A 23,710-nucleotide genomic window follows, 5' to 3' on the forward strand; every position below is an offset into this window, starting at 1 on the left:
ATCCGACCAGTGTTTTGTCACATTAACCAAATTACTGACCAGTGCTTGGTTACAAAGGGTTTCATATCGTTAAGATAAGTCGGCATCAAAAGTCAGAAAACAGAAGTACAGGTCAAGAGATTAAACTCGAGAAGTGTGCATGAGGTGTTCCAGAATATAATTCATGTTTCAGAAGGAATTCTGATCTGACTATATGAACACACAAACACAGATGAAACGCATCTTACTATGTGCAGCAGTGTTGTGTTAAGACAATTGTTCAACAATTTTGTACTCTAAAATGCAATAATTTAAAAAAAAAAAAAAAAAAACGGTATACCTTTTTTAGCGAGAGACGGAAGGCTAAAACTGAAAAACGGTGTAAAAACTTTTAAGGTCAGAGGAGTGTGTTTTCCAGGGATTTGTGAGATTTATCCGATCCATTTTTTTGTTTTGTTTTGGTTTTTATATTGTTTTGGATGTTTCCAACTCCGAGAGGAAACGAACAACTGCACATACCGTAACACCTTTGAAGATAAATGATACCCACATCCTGCTACTGCTGCACCTTTGGGGAAAAGATGTTATGCAGATAAATTGTGTAACAGTGTCCATTATGGCTTTTGATTTGGCTGTCTGTAGACTTTGTTTAGATGTTATGTATCCCACTGCCGAGAAGATTTGATAAAGGTTGGTGATAAGGTGAGATTTGCGTCAGTTGTGGACATATTTGTTGTATTTAAGGTATAAGTGGCAAACAGAGAGGCAGCACTACCACAGAGACTTGGAGCAGGCCGAAGCCTTCATTCCTCCCGGAGAATCTATCAAAGACCTCATCCACCAGTCTCAGAGCTCAGGCAGTGGCGCTGGGCTCCCCCTGCTGGTGAGCAGCTTCAAATGCACTCTGTCATTATAAACTTGTAGAGCTGGGACCTGTTACTGCACAGTATTGCTGTTTTTACACCAAACACTTCCTGTCTCTATGCTCAGGTGCAACGTACCATTGCGAAGCAGATCCAGACAGTTCGTCTGATTGGGAAGGGCCGCTGTGGCGAGGTGTGGTTGGCCCGCTGGAGGGGGGAGAAGGTGGCGGTGAAAGTGTTTTGCACCCGTGAAGAGGCCAGCTGGTTCAGAGAGACCGAGATCTACCAGACCGTGCTTATGAGGCATGACAATATCCTGTGTAGGTGTATCAAATTAATTATTTGCCCAGTTATTTTTTCAAACAGCTCGTACAATGCATTATAAATCAGGGTATCTGCAGATTATTAGGAAGTATTTTTAAAAAGATCTGCAATGGTCTTGGGGTCACATCCAGAGTCTGTTCATAACTCCCATCCAGTTCAAGGGATAGGTTCTGGATCCACCCCAGGATAAACAGGTTACTGAAAATAAATAAGAAAAAGCAATCATTATGGCACTGAAAAATCTTTCAAATGATTCATACCAGTATTAAATATTTTCATCCTCATTTTAGTAATTTAGCTCGGATTTGTTTGAAGAAACTGAATTACTTTTAGTGCCAAAGTAATGTATTTCTCCCAGGCTGCAAAAATGGTCCCCTTAGTTTAAATAAATAAATAAATGATCGCAACACTGGCCAACTTTTTGATTTGCAAGGATGTGTAACCTCTTGTTCTTTCTTATTTGGCCACCATTCATAATTTCGATCCATTATAAACATATATAAACACATTTGTAGGGCTGCAACTAATGATTATTTTCATAATTGATTTATCCACCGATTATTTTTTTCAGTTAATGTGGGGTGGGGGGGTTTGTAGCATTGTTTTTGTTTATATATAATGTATGGTTATTTATTTATTTGTGTATGCACAAAAACCCTGATATTAAACTATAGTCCTAAATTATAATAATAAAATCTCACTTTCACTTCACCTTACGATTTCTGTTACTCACTGCATTTAGACATATTGTTTTACTTGTTTGCTTTGATCGTAGCGTTTTAATTACACATTACAGATCTTACCTGCGCTCCCGCTGTTTATCGCCGCGTCTACATCGCGAGTGAGGAGCAACACGGCCTCGTTACTAATCGATCGCTACCGTTCTAATAAGTGACAGAATTTACACTGCAAGCGCGCTAATACAGCATATAATACCAATAAACTTGAATTAAACGAAACCTTTCGCAACAGTTTCCCCAAACCCTTGCACACAGTTTTGGATAAACATAAGTTTGTTCTCATGCATCACTGTCGTGCTTCCGTGCTACACAAGCTCCACTGTGTAAAGTTTACAGGTTACAATCTTCACTGTATTTTTAATATAAAATGCTCGCATGCCTTAGAGGACTTGGGTCACACTTTTTTCCCGCTGTGACTTGATTATGCCTCCATCTGATGGTGAATGAGATCATGTTGGGTATAAAAGGTTACGCTGACAAACAGTAAATTGAAGAAATTCATTTTTGAAATATTTTTAAATATTAACAAATTTTATATAATCAGTGAATCATAGAGAACTTGTATCGTCACACTTAATGTGTGCTGACAGGCTCCTTAAACTGATAATGACCACTCATTATATGGCTCTTGTCCAATCATATATTATACTGCGTCCCCAACAGGCTTCATAGCAGCTGATATAAACGGTACAGGAGCCTCTTCCCAGATGTACCTCATCACAGACTACCATGAGAACGGCTCTCTGTACGACTACCTGAAATTCACCACCCTGGACACGCAGGCCTTGCTGAAACTGGCCTACTCTACAGCGTGCGGTCTGTGCCACCTTCATACCGAGATCTACGGCACGCACGGCAAACCAGCCATCGCCCACCGGGACCTGAAGAGCAAGAACATCCTTATCAAGAGAAACGGCACCTGCTGCATCGCTGACCTAGGATTGGCTGTCAAATTTAACAGGTTCTTTATTTCTCTATTATCTAGTTCACCTGCACAGTGCACTAATGTGATTGTTTCTCATGTTTATTAGGTAACTTTCTGGGAGTAGTGGTCTGTCTGACAAAGTTATGTTAAGCATATAGCGGCATTATTAGAGCGTATTAAGTGTCCTCACAGTGATTTTATCCAATAACCTGTTGAGACATCGCTGAACATCTGTCCATTTTGACTAATCTCTCCTTCTCTTGTCGCTCAGTGACAGTAATGAAGTTGACATCCCTCTGAGCACTCGTACAGGAACCCGGCGCTACATGGCTCCAGAGGTCCTCGACGAAAGCCTGAGTAAAAACCACTTCCACGCGTACGTCATGGCCGACATCTACAGCTACGGGCTGGTCATGTGGGAGATGGCGAGACGCTGTGTCACAGGAGGTACTGATTCAAAATCAGATCACATGGTAGATATTAAAATTTGTTGAATTCCTGAAAGTTATTACGTTCCTAAGAGAGGCTGGTGAACTGTTTATAGATGTATTATTGCTAGGTAATAACTGGAATAAAGCGTATCTTGCAGACGTTCCTCAACTATAAACAAAAAAAAAAGAATTACGTGGTTCATTAATTAATTTTAAAAAAACGTCAGCTCTGGCAAACTGCTGTGGTATTAGAGGAATATAAACATTTGGGGGGAATTGACAATAACTCCACTTTGCATCAGGTCACATCAGACCACTCTGGTGTTGATTTATTTTCTAGAAACAGCATGCCCCCAAGTGTTCTTTTCCTTACACATGATTTGTGATGTCATATAGCGCTCTATTTATCGACTAAATCTCATATAGCGCTCTATTGTACTACTGTTCCGTCTTTCAGGGATAGTCGAGGAGTACCAGCTGCCGTACTATGACATGGTCCCCTCAGACCCTTCATATGAAGACATGTTGCAGGTAGTGTGTGTGAAAGGCCTGCGGCCCACAGTGTCCAACAGGTGGAACAGTGACGAGGTGAGTGTTTAAAGTCTTACTTACTTGAGCATTGTTTTTTATTATTTATTTATTTTCCTATTGTTTTTATATTTGCATTAGAAAACATGCATCATATTGGGGGAAATGTTATATTGAGAATATATTGAGAACACAAACGGTGACGAACGAATGTTTTCTTTTCCTCTTCAGTGTTTGCGGGCCATGTTGAGGCTGATGTCAGAATGCTGGGCCCACAATCCACAATCACGCCTCACTGTTCTACGAGTCAAGAAAACATTAGCCAAAATGGTGGAATTGCAAGACATCAAAATCTGAGCCATGTCTGAACGGAGTTTGTTAGCAAGGCCAGTCAGAGACAGGATCAGGCTCTGTTCAGTTTAACATGAGCTGTGAGAGACCGAACTCGACTTCGATGCCGTCTTTGCTCCTTCCCTGCTTGACCTCTGGAAAGCACACGGAGCCAGTTTTTTGTTTTGTTTTTGTTTTTCTTTTGCTTTCTGTGAAAGCTGTACAATCACAGGCTTTGAACAGATTCAGACTGCATATGTGAATCTTCTAAAAGTCTTGGGATGGACAACTGACCTCTCTGCCTTACACACCAAGCTACTTGTTTCTGTGTCAGCTGTGTATGCATTTGTCCTTTTTTTTTTTTTTTTGGTCTGGGATAAACCTCAAGTTCCTGCCATATGGAAAAACACTTGTGACTTTTTGCCAAGCGCAATTATTTGTAATGTTGGACTACACAAGCTAAAAAATAAGAAATATTCTACTAATAGTGGTCCATGGGGCCAGACACTTCAACCTTTAATAAAAGAGTTCCCCGGGTACGTATGTTAAGTTAACATTTTAATATAAGTAGTACTTAGCGGTCAACTACAAGTCTAAATCCTGTCTTTCTCAGTATTTTAAGGGAATATTTTGTTTGTTTGTTTTAAAGCTGTTCTTAAAAGGATGTTTTAGATCTGTCAGTCTGATGGAAAACATTAGAGTCCCTGTATGGACTTCCCTTTGGAGTACTTATAGACCAGAACAGAAATACACACGAAAAACACCAGCCTTACTTTACCTTAATTGCTTTCCGTGCCGCTGAAAAAGCATGACATTTACAGTCTATTCATTACAGGACGTTTAAACCAACAGTCCTCATTTTGGTGGCAGACTAATATTTATGCCTTTATCAAATTTGCCAACTTTTCACAATGTTATACAAAGGTAAAAAATTACAGAAAAATAAATGCTGAAGTTTGAAAAAGGTAATAAAAATGCTCTTCAAAAAAATAAATTTGCTTTAAAAATATAAATATGTTAAAGATGGATGGAGTAACTCAAGTTCAATGTACAAGATGATAAAATGTCACAGGAAATGGCTGCTGCATGAGTAGTGTGTGTACTCTTTGACCAGAAGAGAATATTTTGGAAAAGCAGACAGTGTTTTTATTTTTTTGTTTTTTTTTCTGTTTTTCGTTCTCATTTCCCACTGCTAACCTTATAACTTGCTGAAGGATTTAGCGCTGTGATACATGACCCTTCTTTTTACTCCTGTTTCTCCCAGTCACACTTCTAAAATGTTACTTTAACAATTGAACTAGCATCTCTAATATGATGTATATATTTAAATATTGTATTGCCCTGCCCTATGCTAATGAAAGGTAATTGTTATGTAATTATTACACAACTTTTTTAATATAACTTCTGGTTGAATGGGTGCCTTATGAGCTTGCCAAGAAAGTACAAATACAGTATGTATGATACTTGTCCAATGTATTCATTTTAAGTAAATATTTACTATATGAATCAGAGTGCTTTTGGGTCATTTCAAATGTTTGAGAGACAAGTATATGAGAAGCATGCATTAATGACATGTCCTAACTTTTTGGCAGTGTTTTAAGGTGCAGCAAATCTACAGATATATGGTAAGTAGTTGGGACAATATAACTGTAATAGTAGCAATCATATGTACGATACATCTATAAACGCACGCATACACACAGTCTAAGCCTGGGAAAAGTCTCTCTTTGATTTTCAAATAAACAATTTTCTGAAATAGTACAGAAGCTTATAAGCAAAAGATTCTTGTGACAAATCAGTGATTAGGAGAAATCAAAAAGTGCTGTATTGATGATAATCAAGAAATGGAAGCTTGTTCATGTGTTCATCCCAGTGCTTGCGTGTGGTGGTGTGTTTTTGTTTTTTTTTGTTTTGTTTTTACTTTTTCGGATGTGAACGTGTGCTCATGTGGTCTGTCGGAGCAGCAGTCCAGCAAAGATGTTCTCCTTTGGCTTCCCGTGCTCCAATGTTCCCTGCACTAGTTCTACATGAACCTCTTCACCCTGTTGCAGCTGTAGGAAGCAGACGCGGGTCGAGGGTCCTGATGGCTTCCCCGTTCTCTGATGCAGTGACGCTGCCACTTCCTCTCCTCTCTTCAGCTGGGCTAAAGATGGCCCAGACCCGAAGTCCAGTGTCAACACAAACAGGTAATCCCCCGCAGCAGGTGCTCGGAACGTGCCCGTTTCAGGTGAGTACATTTGCCCATGGTTTACGGATGTGGTTTCAAACACGACTGTTCCAGGTGTGTTCGCACCATCTCCGTTGCTGGCCACGAACATGAGCGGGTTCTCAGGAAGCTGACCGTGCACTAAAACAAGAAACAGAGCACAACCTGATTTGATCTGAATGTTCAGGCTTAATTGGTAATATGCAGTGTGACCGCATTAGGGCACATTACTCATTAGGCAAGTAGAGCTACACCTGGATTGCTGTAAAGTCACTTCATGACAATGTCTATTGTAAAAAGCTTCAAACTAATAAAATATATATTGAATTGAAACAAATATTATATGGAACCTACATAAGCTGTTAATAAGCTTTTAAAACGGCTTGTATAAATGCTGCTTTCGTCACTTTCAAGGTCACTTTCAAGATCTTTGTAGACAATCATGACTTTGTGTCTCAGTGTACTTCTGATATGTCAGTCACATAATGGCAATATTACCTGTGTTTCCAAGAGAGGAAAGCAAACATTTTTGTTTATGTTGATGACTGTGAATGCTTAAGACATTGCCTTGACACTTAATGACTGTTATTTATAATTATGCATTCTGGCTAAGATTTGTGTTTTTTTTTTTGTTTGTTTGTTTTTTAAATGAAAACCTATGAGTATGTCCTGATGACAGACCACAATAACACTGGTGTACATTATCCTTGGCCTTTGAGTGTGCATTTCATTTTGTTAATTAGAAGATATTTTTAATGAAACCTTAGAACTGTACATTTCTTGGCAAGTCGCCATTATGTGTCATAACAGAAGTACACTGAACTTCATGACCGTTGAATGCAAGTCAGCCTGTCACATATGACTCAGAAGTTATGTCATCTATACGTTAGCATAAAAAAAAAAAAAAAAAAAAAAACCCCGTTTCTTCAACTCTGGGAACCTGTTTGAGTAAGATTTTATGAATACGTATGAAGGTTTGTCAGGTTCCATGAACTTTCGTAGCCCTTATATAGCTCTACACGTTCCCCTTAAGCAAAGAGTTACTACAAATGAAGCCAGCCTTTGTGTCACAGGATATCGTTCAGGTTATCTTATGATAGTTGCTCTTCTGCATTATGTCTGGTTACAAATGTATAATTGTATGAATAATAATAACCTGATTGCTGTACACATCTTACTAAAACTAGAGAGCTCAGCGGTGCAGTTGAAGTGGCTGTTCACTAGAGGGACATGTTGCTACAAGATATATCCAAAACATGTAACACTACAACATGCCTCAAACCACGCTTATCTCAGGAATTTCACTTTAAAACAGTTTAAGAACAGACTGTGATTAAGCAACTCGGGTTGCTGTATACATACAATTTTTGTCTGAGATCACTGACGATCTCGGCAGCGAGTAACCAAAACAGGCCGTAAAAAGCTATCAGTGCTGTTAAACATTACACTGTTGAATGAGACTCTGAAAATCATGTATCAACTAATCACACCCTTAGTAATTCTCATGGATAAGATTAGTAGCAGTTATCCATGAGCTGCTTTATTGCCTTACTCATGTTAAACATGGAAAATATTACATCACTGCGTAGCTGTAGTGGGAATAGCTACATGAGAAGTATCCATCTGATCTCAGTAGTCTCCATTTAGATGCTTAACCCACCTTCATGAAACTGCCTTCAGGACAGATGTTTTCTCTCAAGTTCCAGAACATACACAAAAGTACGACGTGTTTTAGTGCCACATAAAAAAAAATAATAATAATAAAGATTACGTGAATAAAGTTGTAATATTTTGAGAATAAAGTCATAATGTTTTGAGAAAAGTCCTAATTTTGACGGCAATGTGTTTGAAGTGATGTAGTGTATAAGCAGGTCTGCACCAGTGAACTTGGATTAGTTTAACTCTGGACCACCGCGGTACAGTTAGATTGGACATTTGGTGCACATTCGAGATTTGCGCTTCGATTTCTCAAAAAATAAGCCCACAAAAAGGACGAAATGTGTGTGTTCTTGCTTTGGAGTGGACAGAAAACAAAGTACAACTGAATATATACTGTATTTTAATACACATTTAGTCGTTTTTGTGTGTGTATTTCTTGAGAAATAGAATCTCGAATCTGCGAATGTCCAATATTAAACCAACTTTACCATGGTGTCCTTTTGACTTGATTCTAAAAATATTACATTTAGTCTTATTGTATTCTCGTAATTTCGACTTTATTCTCAAAATATTCCGACTTTATTCTCGTAATCTTAATTTATTTTAGGTTTTTTTTTACGTGGCACTAAAACGCCGTCATACGAAAGTGACTCACTGACCACAAAATCAAGATTTTACAGTGAATATTCTAGTCCTTTGGCCTAGATTGATGTGCAATTTCCACAAAACCTCAGACTTTACTCTTCAAACCTGTAGTGCCTGTAATTACTTGTGACCTGTTCTATTTTACCCGTTCACGATTTCTGAAGTTTGTGCTGTTGCACTGTTTCTGTATAAAAAAAATTCTCTGCTTTATCTCCTACCTGCTATTTCACCCGATGTATCCCGCTTGCTGCGCTGTGCACTTCTTGTATCTGCTTTCTTCGTTTGCCTCTTTCTTTGAAGTTTAGCTTCCTTTTTCATTATTAATGCAAACAATTTATCCAAATCTACTGTTGCTTCAGACTCTGTTAGACCTTCAGTATTACTGAAAATGCTGCTGAAAATCCTGAGATGATCGTCAAGGTTCTTGCGCACACTTGCCAACTCGGCTTGCAGTTCTCCCTCTACATCTTTGGAAGCAGCACCTTTAGTAGAATTGCAGCAGGACAGACATTTCTGTTCTCCGAGCTTGACGACCTGTGCTCGAAGCTGTTCCACTGTTTTTTCCAAAGCAAACAAGTCCTTGTCTTTGTGACTTGTAGGTTCCTTTGAGGAATGGTCAAATTTCTGTTCCTTTTCTTTCCTGTTGAGATCCTCTGCAATCCAGTCTACCAGCTCTGAGAGATCATCTGCAGTGGGATCTTCAGAGTTAAGCATGGAGGCCAGGCTACGGCTGTGTCCGTTTATCTGTTCCTGCAGGTCGCTGATCAGCGTCTTTAGCGCAGGGATGGAGTGGGCTTCCTGGGCTTGTGGGGACCAGTCCATAAACTCCAAAACCTCCTCACCAAGCAGGATTGTCAGTATGTCACTGTGACGTATCGCATCTTTCAACAGAGAGTTAAAAGCGTCGTACAGGTGTTTTATCTCACCAGCTTTCTGACTGTCCCGTTGCTGTAGAGCTTCAATATCTATTTGACTGCCCAAAAGAGAGGTCTGGAGTGTGTTTAAGGTTTGTTGCAGGATCTTGCGCTTCTCTTGTTCATGCGCCAACGAGTTCTGCACAGTGTGTAAGCCTAATTTTATCTCTTCCACTGGTGGGCCCCAGTCACCCTTTTCCCAAAGGTTTACCTTCTCTTCTGCTGCACTGTCTAGAGCTTGCCTGTTTTCACTTGCAATTACTTTTATATTAGCCACTTCCTGTTTCAACTGCGCCACGGATGTGCTGAGGCCGGTACAGTCGCAGTCTCTACTACCCAAACTTATGTTCTTATGGAACTGTGTGTACAAATCGTCCATGTCTTCCTCCAGTTCCTGAACTATGATTTGAAGATTGGTGAAATTTTTTGCCAGGTCATCAGCATATTTTCCAACTGTCACCTTTGCCGCATCCACTTCCAGGAAAGCCTCAATGTATCTTTCTTCATTCTTGTGGTCATTCTGGGTTATACGCTCCTCTAAGTTCTTCCAGCCCTTTTGAAAGTGTTCTATTCTCCCTGACACTTGGATTTGGTCTTTGTTTAGAGCACTGAGCCATATTGTGTTATTGACCACCTTATTGTCTAGACGGGTAATGGCTTCCCAGACTGCTGTGTCCTCCTGAGGCTGTTTAACAGGACTTGGTATATGACTTGTAAGCGTCAAAACCCTCTGTAGGTCCTCCTTCAGCTGGTCTTGTTTCTCTCTTACCTCTGATAGTGAGGAATTTAGGGCATGGAGACCTGTCTATAATACAACAAATGATCCTGTTAGAGTGTGACATGTTTAAAGAATCAAGTAAAAACATTATATAATGTTTCTCTAATGACATTAAGAAAGTGAAAGAATGTCCTTGTGAATGGTCTTGAAAGCGTAGGGACTAGAAATTCCCATGTGAGATTTTAGAGAATATACAGAAACAACTTCTACAAAGTAAAGTATTCTCGGAACAGCCCACTCCTGGAACTCTGAATTTTTACTCATCTAATATAAGAGTCTAAGATATACACTCACAGTCCACTTTATTAGGAACAGCTTTCATTCCTGCAAGTATCTAACCAGCCAATCATGTGGCAGTAACACAATGCAAAAAAATCATGCAGAAACATGTCAAGCATTTCAACATCAGAATAAAGAAAAAATGTGATCTGTGATTTTGATTGTGTCATATATGTTGGTACTAGATGTGCTGGTTTGAGATTTCAGAAAGTGTTGATCTCCTGGGAATTTCGCACACAACAGTTTCTATAGTTTACACAGAATGGTGCGAAAAACAAAAAACAGTGAGTGAGCACAAGTTCTGTGGGTGGAAACATGTCGTTGATAAGAAAAGTTAGAGGAAAATGGCCAGGAAGGATATAGTAATTCATATAAATCTCTCTTTACAACTGTGCTTGAGCAGAAAAGCATCTGAGTCCACAACACATCAAACCTTGATCTATCATGAGCACAGGCTCATCAAAATGGGAGAAGATTAGTGACAGTCTTCAACTGTCCAGTTTCGGTGAGTCTGTGCCCATGAAAACCTCAGATTCTTGTTCCTGGCTGACAGGAGGTGGAACCTGATGTGGTCTTCTGCTGTTGTAGGTCATCCACCTAAAGGTTTGATGTGTTGTGCGTTCTGAGATGCTTTTCTGCTCATCATGGTGCTTATTTGAGTTACTATAGACTTCCTGTCAGCTTAGACCAGTCTGGTCATTCTCCTCTGATCTCTCATCAGCAAGGTGCTCCAGCCTGCAGACCTGTTTTTGTTTTTTGTTTTTCATACTATTCTGTATACAGTAAACTCTAGATAGTGTTGTGTATGGAATTCCCAGGATATCAGCAGTTAATGAAATACTCAAATCATGTACCCATGTCTATGCCACAAAGTCACAGAGCTCACACTTTTTTCTTGATTTTGATGTAAGCATTAACTGAAGCTTTGGACCTGTTTCTGCATGATTTTATGCATTGTGTTACTGCCACATAATTGATTGGCTGATTAGATAACTGTGTTCCTAATAAAGTGGACATTGAGTGTATACTTCTAATGTATATTTCCCATGTCTTGGAAAAAGAAAGCGTTTTACCATATTTGAATTTTATACCTTTCAAAATCTATCATGCCCTTTACATGCAAGTTTGACAACTATGTTTTTTGTTCCCCGAACCACCCCCCCCCCCCCCCCCCACCTTTCTTTTTAAAAATGAGGACCCGGTTTAAAGCACATTGTCACTAACTCAAAACCATTAACATGTATATTACAATAATCCTTAAACTAAATTCCCCCGCTACATTCTGACCTGTAGCATCTTCTGGTTGCGTTTAATTTGGACGTCCATGTCAATCTTCAGGTTGCTCAAGTTGTAGTGGAACATGGCCTGCTGTGCATGTAGCTTCTGTTCCATCTCATCGACAAGTTGCGTCTTCAGTTCCTCCAGCTGCTTGAACGTATCAGTCATTGCCTCGTGCTGCTCTGACTCCTCAACTATTCCACCTCTTGCCGCTAGGGACTCTCCCTGTAACACCTGATCAAGTTGCAGCTTGGTCATGTCCTTTTGTAAATCCTGCACCTCCTCAGACAGGCGTTCTAGTGTCCGGTTGAAGCTGTCAAATATGGGCTGCAAATGAGACATCATGACATCCTTTAAATAATGGATGGGTACAAGCCCAGGATTTGCATAATGTGCCTCTGGTGGAGGACCTCGATGTCCATCATCCGTACCATAGGGTGCTGCAATGAGAAACATTGTCTAAGAATTCACTCAGCAACATCAGTGCAGCATATTAGAATCAATAGGTCCAGCTGTGACCCTAAAAAAAACATTTGCTTCCAGTAGCTACCTTTACGTTGACGACAATAATCCACTCTTAATCCGATTAAGACCATACTTTGATGAAGAAACTACCATGTAAACAGCAATTTTTACTTACCTTAATCTAATTAAGGTCATAATCGAATTAAGCTCTAATTGAATTAAGACGTGGAGTACTCCTGTTTTAGTCGCATTATGGACATGTATTACAGACATGTAAACACCTTAATCACATTATGAATGTCGTGTGAGTTTTCACCGCATTTTGCAACAGGACACGATCACACACGGCAGTTTTACGTTTTACGGCGAACAAGAGAGTTCGGCCGCGTCCCATACCGCATACTTTCCTACTATAGGCCTGTAGTGGGGAAAAGTACATGTATCTCGGCTATTATATAGACAGTAATTACACGGTTTGGGACGCAGCCCATGGCTTCAAGCAGTTGTCCATTGGCACGTATAGCATGAAAAATAATTAACTGCACTTAAAGCGTTCGTAAAAAAAAATAAAAACACCCAAAACTGTATACGGTACCATAACGAAGATGAACTGTATGTTGATGCGTGAAATTCTGGAGGACGGCGTGACGTAATGACGCGGGCTGTTAATCTAATTATGTTCTATAACATGTAAAACGGGAACATGACGGGAGTATTCTAAAAACAACTCATGTAAACACCTTAATCACAATATTATCTTAATCAGAGTAAGGCCAATAATTAGATTATTAATAATTAATGAAGCTATTAGATGCAAAGTGAAATTTATCTAATGTTCAAATGGTTCTGTTTCTGTTACAGTTAAATGCCTGCAAATGAAAGTGTTTTACAAACCCCAGCCTTACTAAACTACCAAAATTGTCATTATATCTTCGTGGTATTTCAGGCAAGGAAAATTGATGACTCACTATGTCCTCCAGAGGTCATCCCCACAACCTTAGACCTATGAGGTGAGACGAGATGCTGAATTTTATGGGCATGAGTGTTTGTCTATCCAGTCATGCAAAAATAGTGGTCTGTCCCCCTGGGAGTGTGGCATGCTAGTCCTGCGGTAGTTTCCATATTTTGTAATGCTCTTATCTGGACAAACTCGCTCTCCCAGTCAGTGGTGTTTCCTTTCAGACATTAAAGTGTCACACATCTGACAGGAGTGTGTTTGTCACCCAGCGGGCATTTTCTAAATCTAGGAAAACCCCTATTCCCCAACAGAGACTACCCATAGCTTTCAGTGGTCTGGCCATTGCAACACACACATGATAGAAGTGTTTGTTTGAATATTCAACAATAGTTGGGGTGAGGTTAACATGCAGTGGAGTATGTTTACAAAGTAATCTGATAATGGCCATAATTACAATGTTTTGCGTGCTTAAAGTAAGGTAGTGTATATTTGAACTTAATTAGCATCTAATACTGCTAGTCAAGGGGTAGACTAACACAGAGTGAAAAAAGGTAAGTTTTATTATTTATTGCATTTAAATATTTCATATGACTTCTAAAAACAAAAGATCTGTTTTTACTTTTAGTATGAGTGTATATATGCAGATGATATGCAAGTAATACCCTTGCCAAGGGTTCTTTTCTTTTTCTTTCTTTACGTGAAAAATAAAAGGATTTTTTTACTTTCTGTTAAACCGCAGCCTTCGAATACAAAAAAAGGTTCAAAAGTACACAAGTGCAAGTAGCACCTTGTTGCTCTTTTTACCTAGTGCAAATAAATCCAGTCTGTAATCCAGTAAAAGCAAAGTTCCTGATAATTACTAAATTATCAGAATTTTTCTAAATTTGTATACACCCCTTTGGGTCAGGGTGAACCTTTAAGTCACTTGAAGGCTTGATTTTTATATATATATATATATATATATATATATATATATATATATATATATATATATATATATATATATATATATATAAAATATAAAATTCATTCCTTTTCTTCTCATTTTGTACTATTACTCTCCCATGCTCTACTAACCTGACCTGTTTTGGATAAATTCATCTATCCCTTTACATCACTACCTCCAGCTGCTTTGGAAATGCTCTCAGAGCTCCTCATACATTTGATGATGGAACATGTGTTCATCCTATATTGTAGCCTGCATATCAATTACATCATTCTCTATGTACAATATATTGCGGGGCTTTTTTCTCAGAGAAAGAACGGATATCCTCGGCAGGAAGCTGCAGTAAGCGGAGGAGTCACTACACAAGGCAGCAAAAGTTATACTTGCTGCTGCAGGAGCCCTGTGCTCTCAGTCTGTAAGGATATGCAGGAGACAGGCTGTAGACCAGACACACTCTGATTGTGTGTATACAGCAGGACAATGCCCACACCAATAAGCCTTTATTGATGTATGTATTTAGCTAATACTGATAAAGACAAACTGGAATCATTTGCATTGTTGGTTATAGTCTAGTTAAGGTTATATTCTTCACAGTATATTCATATCAAACACTTTAATAAGATTACTGAACATACTGAGTACTCCGGATAGACTCCACTGGGACGCTGTCCAGGATAACTGGAAAATGGGGAAAGCTTCCACATAAGATCCCCTATGTAAGGCCCAAATCCATAGAATCTCTTTTTAGTTTGGTTTTTTTTTTAGTCTCTTAATAAATTACCCAATCAAATAACTGACAACTTCGTGTATATATATTCAGTAATAAGAAATAGACCTTGGCATGGTTTTAACAAGTTTGTGCTGTGGCAACTGTTTGGCAACTCTTTGTTAAATAAATAGAACGATGGATTTGGTTATGATGTTTTGGTTAATAATGTTAGATTTACTTAAATTTAGGACCTGTTGATGACCAGATTATACTTTATGGCCACATACCCATATGTGGATCTTCCACAAAGTTGTAAGGACACAAATGTCTGTCTGCTGCGGCATTAAGATTTCCCTTCATTGGAACGAAGAGGCCCAAACATGTTTCATCATGACGACGATGCCCCTGTGCATAAAGAGAGATCCATAAACTGGCAAATGGTTTGCTAAGGCTGGAGTGGAAGAACTCGAATGGCTTGCACAGAGCCCTGACCTCAACCCCACTGAACACTTTGGGATGAACTGAAACACCGACTGCTCACCAGGTCTTACTTGACATCAGTGCCTGACCTCACTAATGCTCCTGTGCCGCAATGAGCATAAATCCCCACAAACTACATTTCAAAATATAGAGGAAATCCTTCCCAGAAGAGTGGACATTCCTATAGCAGCAAAGAGATCAACTTCATATTAATGCCTATAGTTTTGGCTATATAGTGTATCCAGTCATGACCTTGAAAGAGGGTATGCGCTTTTCTTGTCATCATTGAGCTGGCAGGTTATTACGTACGCTGGGCAAGTAACAAATAAACCAGCAATTTGTATTTCCTGCACTTAAAGCCGATCTTAGGATATAAACCGTCCTGACTTTTAGCCTTTCCGAGATTCTTGGGATCTTTTGAATGTGTCTACCTGAAATAATGCTATAATTCCTTACATAGCAGAGTTTTGAATCCAGCTCTTACCGCCGCTCTCATAGTGAGGCACATGGACCGTGTGTGGGTTTGGAGTGTAGTCATAGCTCTTCTGATCTTCTGTTGAGTTCTTCTCAGACCTCGGGGACTCATGTAGCGAAGGCCTGGGGTCTTGATGGTCATTGTGCTTCTGGTTTTGTTTGTGGGTTAGCATCTCCAATCCTGGTGAGAATACAAGCAGTATGCTAGCTTAATGGAATATCAGGAAAGATACTTATTTTCAGTATCACCAATACTATGATGCAGAAGCTTTTTTTCCCCCACTTTGCTTGGAAATCATATGCTCAGGAATTTGTTAACCTTCCCAAATTCATTAACATTTTACAAAAGATTTCTGGAAAACTGTCAGTCTTAGGTGGTTAAATTCTGATACATTTTTAGCTTGTCTTGTCTTGATCTTTTCTAATTAAAGTGTGTTCTGTGAAGACGGTGGGCAGTATTTGGGTGTATTCCATGATATCATAGTAAGCCTTTTGTTTGCATGCCTTTATATGGTAAACCAGCCAAAATCCCAGGTCTATTTTAGATCTGTGATATTTTTAATGCCCTGAAACGTGCTATTATTTCACTTAGTGTTTTTGTGTTTTGTACTTAGTGTGTGCTTTAGTGGAGACATTCTGTTTTGGGTTCTCCAAGGGAGCAGTCACAGGCGAGTCACACAACCCACTAAGTGGCCTTGCTTTAAGTTCTGGCTGAACTTGTTGTTCACACACCCTTTCCCTTCTCCCATGAGGGTGGTGACCTTCCCACAGTCAGCTGCTGATTTGCCTCATGCTTCATTGTTTCCTCAGTTTGTTTTGCTACATCTGGCACGGTCAGTGGAGTAAGCAGGGCTCTCTTTCTCTTTCAGTGTGCTTGCTTGAATCAGGTAAACATGGAGGAAAGGCAGGTCAAGTCATGGACGAATACCTGTATTGTTGAGCTCTGGACCTCCTGGATTAAGTCTGATGTCAGTGCTGGACGCTTCAGAGACATGGCCGTTTTCCACTGAAGGACAGAAAAGAGGCAAAAGGTGAACTGAATTGGTTTCCTGCCTAAGTTTTCTATAAACATGACCCCTTTCCACTGGATCAGCTAAAGGTTATTTTAAAGGCCAAAAATCTGGTCTAAATTATCTGCTGAAAGATGTTCTCCACATTGACTTTTGGAAGGGTGGCTTGAATTGTATCCAGATTGTCATAACTTTATCAATGCTAAAGCAAAACATTGTCAAAGACTGACTGGTTTTGAAGATTTATTGAACAATATATCCTGTTATTCTTTTACTCAGAGCTACGATCTAATTCAAATCTATGCTTCTCATATGACCATTTAGTACCAATATCCTCGCATCTCTCTCCACCATGACCAGGGCAACATCTCCACAAGAGTGCCGTGAAGATCTTCTGCTTCATTCTGTACACTGGCCGAGTAGACAGCTTGTACCTACGTACCAAAAACACACATAATAATGTTACTGTCATTTGTACTTGCAGCATTTGGGATTAACATCACAAAATGGTTTGGATCTCACTCACATGATCAGATGGCAGTCAGGTGTCCCATTTGGGCAGGGACTCTGGGACTTGATAATGTATTTCTCAGTACCGCAGGACACTGCCATGGTGACTTCACGCTTATGCACAAACGCACACCAGTTTCTGCCACAAAACAGCAGTAGAATTAGTCAAATTAGGAAAGAAAGTCCCCAGATGTCAAGTGTGTGGTGCAGAGATAATTGATGCCTGGAATAAGATGGTGCCTGCAAAGATGAACTAAGCCAGTGGAGTGACCTGAGTAAGAGGGTCATATGAGAGAGCTTTAGGGTGTAATGACCAGGAGAACAGCAGCATTCTGAATGCTCTGTAGATAGATATCGCATGGAGGAATATCAGGAAGTACGTACTTGCAATGTTGGAAATTAGAGCTCATTTTAGAATTGGGTTTCATCAATGTTATGTTCTGCAGATGTGAGGAAGAACTCTGGAGGATCTGTGTGTGTTTGATGGATTTTAAGGACGTCACAAGAGTTTTGTATTCTTGATCCAAATGTGTGATGGCCTGGGAAAATTTGGCCGATGTTGCTGTGTCTGTATTCTTGGAAACAGCCACACAAAGAAAGATTGAAAAATAAGGGGATTTTTTTTCCCCCGTAACATATTTTGACACCCCAACTGCTAGAAATCATCAATTTATGTCAAAAAATGTGCAATGTTTTCATTTATTTTTTAATCTTGCCTAGGATTTCCCAACAAAGATCATTTTGTGTGAAGAGACAGTCAGTCTGCTTGAAGATATCCAAAACCTGGCTAATTCAGTGTGATTCTCATGTAGTGAATGTCAGTCTTTGATCAAGTTGTTGGTTAGTCATGTGCTGTAGTGCAATGGACATTTGTAGTCGGACACCAGCTGTCAAAATGGCCCTGATGTTCCTGTGACATGGTCAGAATAGACTTTCAGAATACAGATTTGTCACAATTCTCTTTTTGTGCTAATCAGACTTGCTGCAACTTTACTATATATTTAATGTTTCAGCATTATATACAGTAGAACATTTCACTATGAAAAGGGTTTTCCCAGGCCATCACAGATGGGTGACTCTAACTAGGACTGACGGGTGCAAATATGTACCAGCAGTATTACTCATAGATTTTCAGCAATTCTTACTGCCTGGCTAAAAAAAAAATTAAAAAACATGATAATTTCTGAAAACAGCCTTGCATACTCCTGCTTCTTGCTTAATAAACAAAAACTCTATTGAGAATTTAGAATGCTGATGCCATGTGGTTCTTGTGCCATACAATGGGGGTCATTAGGGAGTTATCTAGAGCTGACACGAAGTATTATGTTTGAGACAACAGTATTCATCATAACGTCTGATTGTAGTTAATTTATGTTAGTTGAGATGAAGGATACAGTCCTTCAGACTGCTAACCCCGATAAGCTAAGTGAAGGCTCTGCACTATATCTCAGATGTGAGCTCGTAAGTGCTGTCTGTACTTGCCCCTTTTATTGATGTATTTCCAGTGGGACTAATGGGAGATGAGATTTGGTTTACAATTTGTTATCTTTACTTGTTCACATCTCTTGGAGCACATGAGAAAGCCAGTATACATTCCGTCATCATCAGCCAAATCCACTGTTCCGCTGTGGGCTATTGTTTTAAATGGGACTCTTCCGTTCCCGCTCAAACGTTAACTCGTTTTGTATGTGTGGGAGCGTGAGACTAACAGAGTAATCCTTGTGTTATTTGTGTACTGTTCAATGGCTTTGTCTAACACTTTAGCACACTGTGTGCAATTTGAAATGACTCATTCTTGTGATTCATTTTTTTTGATCTCTGATCTTCGACTGATTCGTGATAATTAATGTTACTCATTTGAAATCCAGCAAAGCAAAAACAGTCTCGATTCTTCTTGCACTGGACACACTGGAATTTCATTTTAAATTCTTAATGATCTCTTCCCTCAAAGCGACCTGAAATCATAATTGTCCTTTTTATCTCGTTAATTTGTGTCACTTGTAATATTGTTATTGGTTTATCGTTAATCACTTGAACACAAAATTCTTGTTTTTTTCCTTTCATTGAAAGTTAATGACTTTTTCCTACCTCTGAACTTCACCTGAATTTCAATGATGTCACCTTGCTACAGGAAAATATATAAACCAATAAATGCATAATATTTTGCTTCCTCTAGCATCAGTATCAAAAACCGTGGAATAGCCAGTTTTCACAGTCTGAAGTCCAGCTATTCCCATCCAAATATCATGAATATCCTTCTCCTGAATGCCATTAGGAATGATCTTTTTGACATATGTAATGACCTCTAGCAAGACAGCTATAAACTCTATAACACGGTATACCTGGACTTCATGTCATTATGTAATTATTGATGCTTAAACGCTGTTGTGATCAGGGCTGAGAGGCATTTAGGAATCATGTGTACTTCCTTGACCCAAGGTTATATTTGTTTATCCTATGGTTGGAGTAGCTGACTCCTACCATATGGTCCTGGTCAAATCAGGAGCTACTTCAAGTAGCAGTGAATCCAGCAGGGAGCACTAGGAGAGTTTATCTTGGCAGCATGGTCTTGTTAAAAACAGTATGGAAAATTCTTCAAAAACAAGTTATTTTCCCATACACTCCTCAGTGTAGCTACTTCTCATGTGCAATAGATTACCGAGCATTCCAAAAGCAAGGAAAATCTAGTACGAGGAAACTACTGTTTTTTCTTACGTGTCTTATTACCTGTTTTGACACGTTTTCTTTTGTTTGTTTCTGTTCTATAGGTTTTGGCCTGACACTGCTGCTCCATGTCCATGTGAGTCACTTCTGCTGATGACCTCATGGATATACATCTTCATAAGCATTGTGTTTCTGTCTGATTATCCTGTTCCAGATGCATTGCTTCCTCACAGGAAGGAAGAGTATGACGGTGTCTGGCTTTTAAACTGTCCTTTGCCTACGACCCTCATTTACTCACTAAAAATAAAGTCGACATCTATCCTGTAGTGTAACAGACATTGTATGTTCATAGGAGAGTCAGCCCATAACATGTGGAGATGAGCTATCCATTCCTGCCTGTTTCTACTCCTCTTAGTTATGACGTGAGGAGAAACACATTTCACAACGTACTACTGTTAAAGCTTTGTGTTTTGATCTCTGCCAGAATAGATATCTACATCCTGAAGAGATAAAATCAGGTTGTTTTATTTTGCTAAATCCTAAACTGCAACACATGATGATTTAATGTTAGTTTAACTACAAGATCAGTTAGACCTAGATGCCCAACTGTGATGTGTTCAGACCTTGGCTAAGAAAATAAACTGTGTCCAAAAGTCTCTCACTCTCAGCTCCAAAGTTGGAGCAACATTCAGGGAGCTAACTTTAAATGAAAGCAGATTAAGAAAGGATTAGAAATCCAGTGCAAGATATTGAGTGAGTAAAGAGGGGATTGGGAACAAAGCAACAGGGCACAAAGGGTTAGAAAGAGAAGGCAGATCAAAATGTCCCGTTTATAAAGTTCATGGGGGGCAAATGAAAGGCAAAAAGGGACCTTGAGGTGCAGTGAAGTTTGACCAGAATTGGTATTTGATTTACCCAATTCTAACCTATTTGATCCACCAAAAGGTTTCATTCATTGGTGTATAACGCAATGTAACGGAACTCTTTTTAATCATTTTTCCAGTCCATTGGAATTGAAGCATGGTAAAGGTATTTGCACAAGAAGTTAGTACTACATTCTCAGTCCCCCACTAGTTTTTCCAATTCTTCAATGCAGTTTTTATGTAATTATACTTTATAATTCTCTACATCATTGTCCCACTCCTTCACTGGCTCATTCAGAGATGCCCATGCATGCAAATACTCAGCATTGCCTTAATACCCTAACCCTAAAATCCCCTTTCTCTCTGTCTCCAAAGGCCTGGACCTCCCCTTATTACATCTGCTCTTTAAAAGGCCCTTCCTCAACAGCTCTTAACTTTTATGATAAACATTCAGTTTTCTGAAGGCCAATTTTGTTCCAAATTACAATGTGTGTGTGTGTGAGTGTACAGTGTTTCACTGGGAAGCCTTTAAAGTATGAGACTATGCTTAGTTTGAAAATGATATGTTGAGAACCAGATCGTAGTTTATACAAAATTGGGGCCAACAGTGCCTTCCTTCCAAAAACAGAGCCTTTTCCAATCACCTGCACCTCCTGCCACAGGCCCTCAACACTTAAAGGACTGGCTAGTTGTTAATCTTTGAGCTGACACAGTCACTGGCAGACATTATACACTAGGGAATATCCTATTTGTTTTCTTCTGTCCAGCACTGGCCATGAACCACATGTCCTTATCTTAAGCCTGCATTTCATTGAAGATATGCGGACGCTCTTATTTTGAACAGTGTTAAAGATGAAGATTTCTAAGTAGCTTGTCTTCTGACGAGCTAATGGCAGGAGTTTGGGAAGAGGCCCTTTGGGAGCACAGTCTTGTTACAGAGCATTCTCTGATATGATGGATGTGCTGAAGGTGAAATAGTGATGGTCTGCCAGATTCCAGCTCTAGTGCAAAAACCAGCAACAACATGGTTCAGACCTTAAAGGAAACCTGCTTGTCCTTTTGGGGTTGTTAGGGTGGATTTCTACTGATTAGCTCTAGTTAAGAGGAAACACATGTACTTCTGACAGTCTTGGGATGCAGATTTCCATGCCACAAGAGCAAAACTGGCCCATACACCTTCAGAACAGCTGCATTTGAGAATCTCTGCCCAGACTTTGTGGGGGGTAATTGTAGATGTTTGCTGGAACTCGTAACTTTTGTTTAACAAACTCTCAGTTTTTGTTTAGTTTTTCTGTTAACTTCGCAGCAATTACAAGAGAGATCAAAAAGATATCTGCTTGCCCGGGGAGGGCAGCCTGAGAGTTTCAGACCGATGGAAGTGTTCTCAGATGACACCCATGTTTTGCTTGTTTGTTCCTTGTTGTTTTTTTTTGTTTTTACAGCTCTTGCTTTATGACTAGCAGCTCTGGTGCTACCTGGGTGGCCCTCCAACCCATATAATGAGCTGCTAAATGTAGTGCTATGTCCACATTTTATGACCTACATCATAGCCAGATCACTCAGATAGATTTTTGTTTGAATTTTTTCTAATCTGCCCACCCTGAGTCCTGTGCAAAAGAAACATGTTGCCGCTTTTGTAAGCAAGCAGGCTTTGAAGCTTCATGAATGAGTTATTCATATGAATGAACAATGAATGAATGGTAGATACTTGCAAAAGAGCACATCATTATATACTTACCCCATGCGCGTTGGAGTGTTATTCCCTTGGGTCACTGCAGAATCATCTTCTGCGGCCACAGACAGATCCTCAGACGGACGCCCATGACTGGGGTTAACATGCCCATGCTCCAGAGGGTAATGGACCCTTTCAGAGACATCAGGGCTTTCTTTTTGTGCTCCAGCACTGTGATGACCTGCTCCAGAATATCCATATGGGTCACCATAATCCCAACCATCTTGGTGTCCCTGTGGTATGTGCTTTAATTGCTCCTCCTCTCCATCTTTCAGCTCTTGGTCTCTGGGCCAAACATCACACCATGCTGCCAGCAGCAAGACCTGCAGTACCAGAAACACTTTCAACACGATCATATGTGCTTGCATCCTCCACATAACACACACACACACACACACACACACACGTGCTGTCTTCCCTGCCTCTGACGCCTCAGTGAGAGCATTAGTTGCTTTAAAGCTGCTTTTTGGACACACCTCCCCATCTCAAAGATTTCTTTTGGTACCCCCCGCCTCCTATCAGGCCCCAAGTGTACTCCTCCACAACCCCCTCCTCTCCTCTCCTCCTCTTTGTAATGGTTTCAAAGTCCTGCAACAATCCACGGATATGAACCTCTCACCAAAGCACCTCCCCTGGAAAGGTCACAGAACTTGAAACAATGCGACTGAGCTGCTCTCCATCCTGCAGATCAGCCTTTCTTACTCCCCAGACACACACACACACACACACACACACACACACATACGCACACACACACACACAAACATATGGTGGTCTGCTAGGCCAATGAGGAAGCAGGCCATTTCTCTTGGCAGTTCACTGGAATTTCTGTGCTCGTCACTTCTGTGTTCCAACTTGATCAAGTTCAGGAAAAGGATGTCAAGAGACAAGTAGAGGACTGGACGTTTAGGAATGTACATACAAGGTATAGAGGCAATAATGTAGTGTAACTGCAGTATTTTCTGCATTTAAATTATACTATACTTTCTGTTTGTCTCCTAACCCCACCCCCTCAAGTGT

General features: G+C 39.8%; 2 protein-coding genes across 4 annotated transcripts in view; one reads left to right on the forward strand and one right to left on the reverse strand.

The window, feature by feature from the left end:
• Window positions 1-5,626, forward strand: part of bmpr1aa (bone morphogenetic protein receptor, type IAa) — a 47,987-nt gene extending 42,361 nt beyond the window's left edge. For all 3 annotated transcript variants that reach the window (XM_053621779.1, XM_053621780.1, XM_053621782.1), the window contains 6 exons: window positions 724-862; window positions 970-1,162; window positions 2,570-2,867; window positions 3,103-3,278; window positions 3,720-3,850; window positions 4,022-5,626. In XM_053621779.1, the coding sequence (XP_053477754.1) occupies window positions 724-862; window positions 970-1,162; window positions 2,570-2,867; window positions 3,103-3,278; window positions 3,720-3,850; window positions 4,022-4,147 (1,063 nt within the window). In that variant the 3' untranslated portion in view covers window positions 4,148-5,626. The remainder of the gene's footprint in view (window positions 1-723; window positions 863-969; window positions 1,163-2,569; window positions 2,868-3,102; window positions 3,279-3,719; window positions 3,851-4,021) is intronic.
• On the reverse strand, window positions 4,466-23,261 carry mmrn2a (multimerin 2a). Its single transcript, XM_053621778.1, has 8 exons — window positions 22,697-23,261; window positions 17,448-17,570; window positions 17,249-17,355; window positions 16,840-16,917; window positions 15,922-16,092; window positions 11,889-12,319; window positions 8,849-10,349; window positions 4,466-6,467 (listed from the first exon to the last, which is right to left on the reverse strand). Exons 1-8 carry the CDS (start codon window positions 23,065-23,067, stop codon window positions 6,064-6,066), a joined length of 3,186 nt encoding a protein of 1,061 aa, XP_053477753.1. The 5' UTR covers window positions 23,068-23,261; the 3' UTR covers window positions 4,466-6,063.
• Between the last annotated feature and the right edge of the window lie 449 nt (window positions 23,262-23,710).

Source organism: Ictalurus furcatus, chromosome 3 (genome assembly GCF_023375685.1).
Source record: "Ictalurus furcatus strain D&B chromosome 3, Billie_1.0, whole genome shotgun sequence".
Lineage (NCBI taxonomy): Eukaryota > Metazoa > Chordata > Actinopteri > Siluriformes > Ictaluridae > Ictalurus > Ictalurus furcatus.

What these genes read in the sequence shown, in the direction of transcription:
- mmrn2a (XM_053621778.1), bottom strand. Translation starts at nt 23,067, where the DNA reads ATGTGGAGGATGCAAGCACATATGATCGTGTTGAAAGTGTTTCTGGTA. An exon ending in GCCTCACTATGAGAGCGGCG is followed by an intron (nt 12,320 to 15,921) that starts GTAAGAGCTGGA and finishes TTCTCATTGCAG; the next exon opens with CACCCTATGGTACGGATGAT. An exon ending in GCAACCAGAAGATGCTACAG is followed by an intron (nt 10,350 to 11,888) that starts GTCAGAATGTAG and finishes GTTGTATTATAG; the next exon opens with ACAGGTCTCCATGCCCTAAA.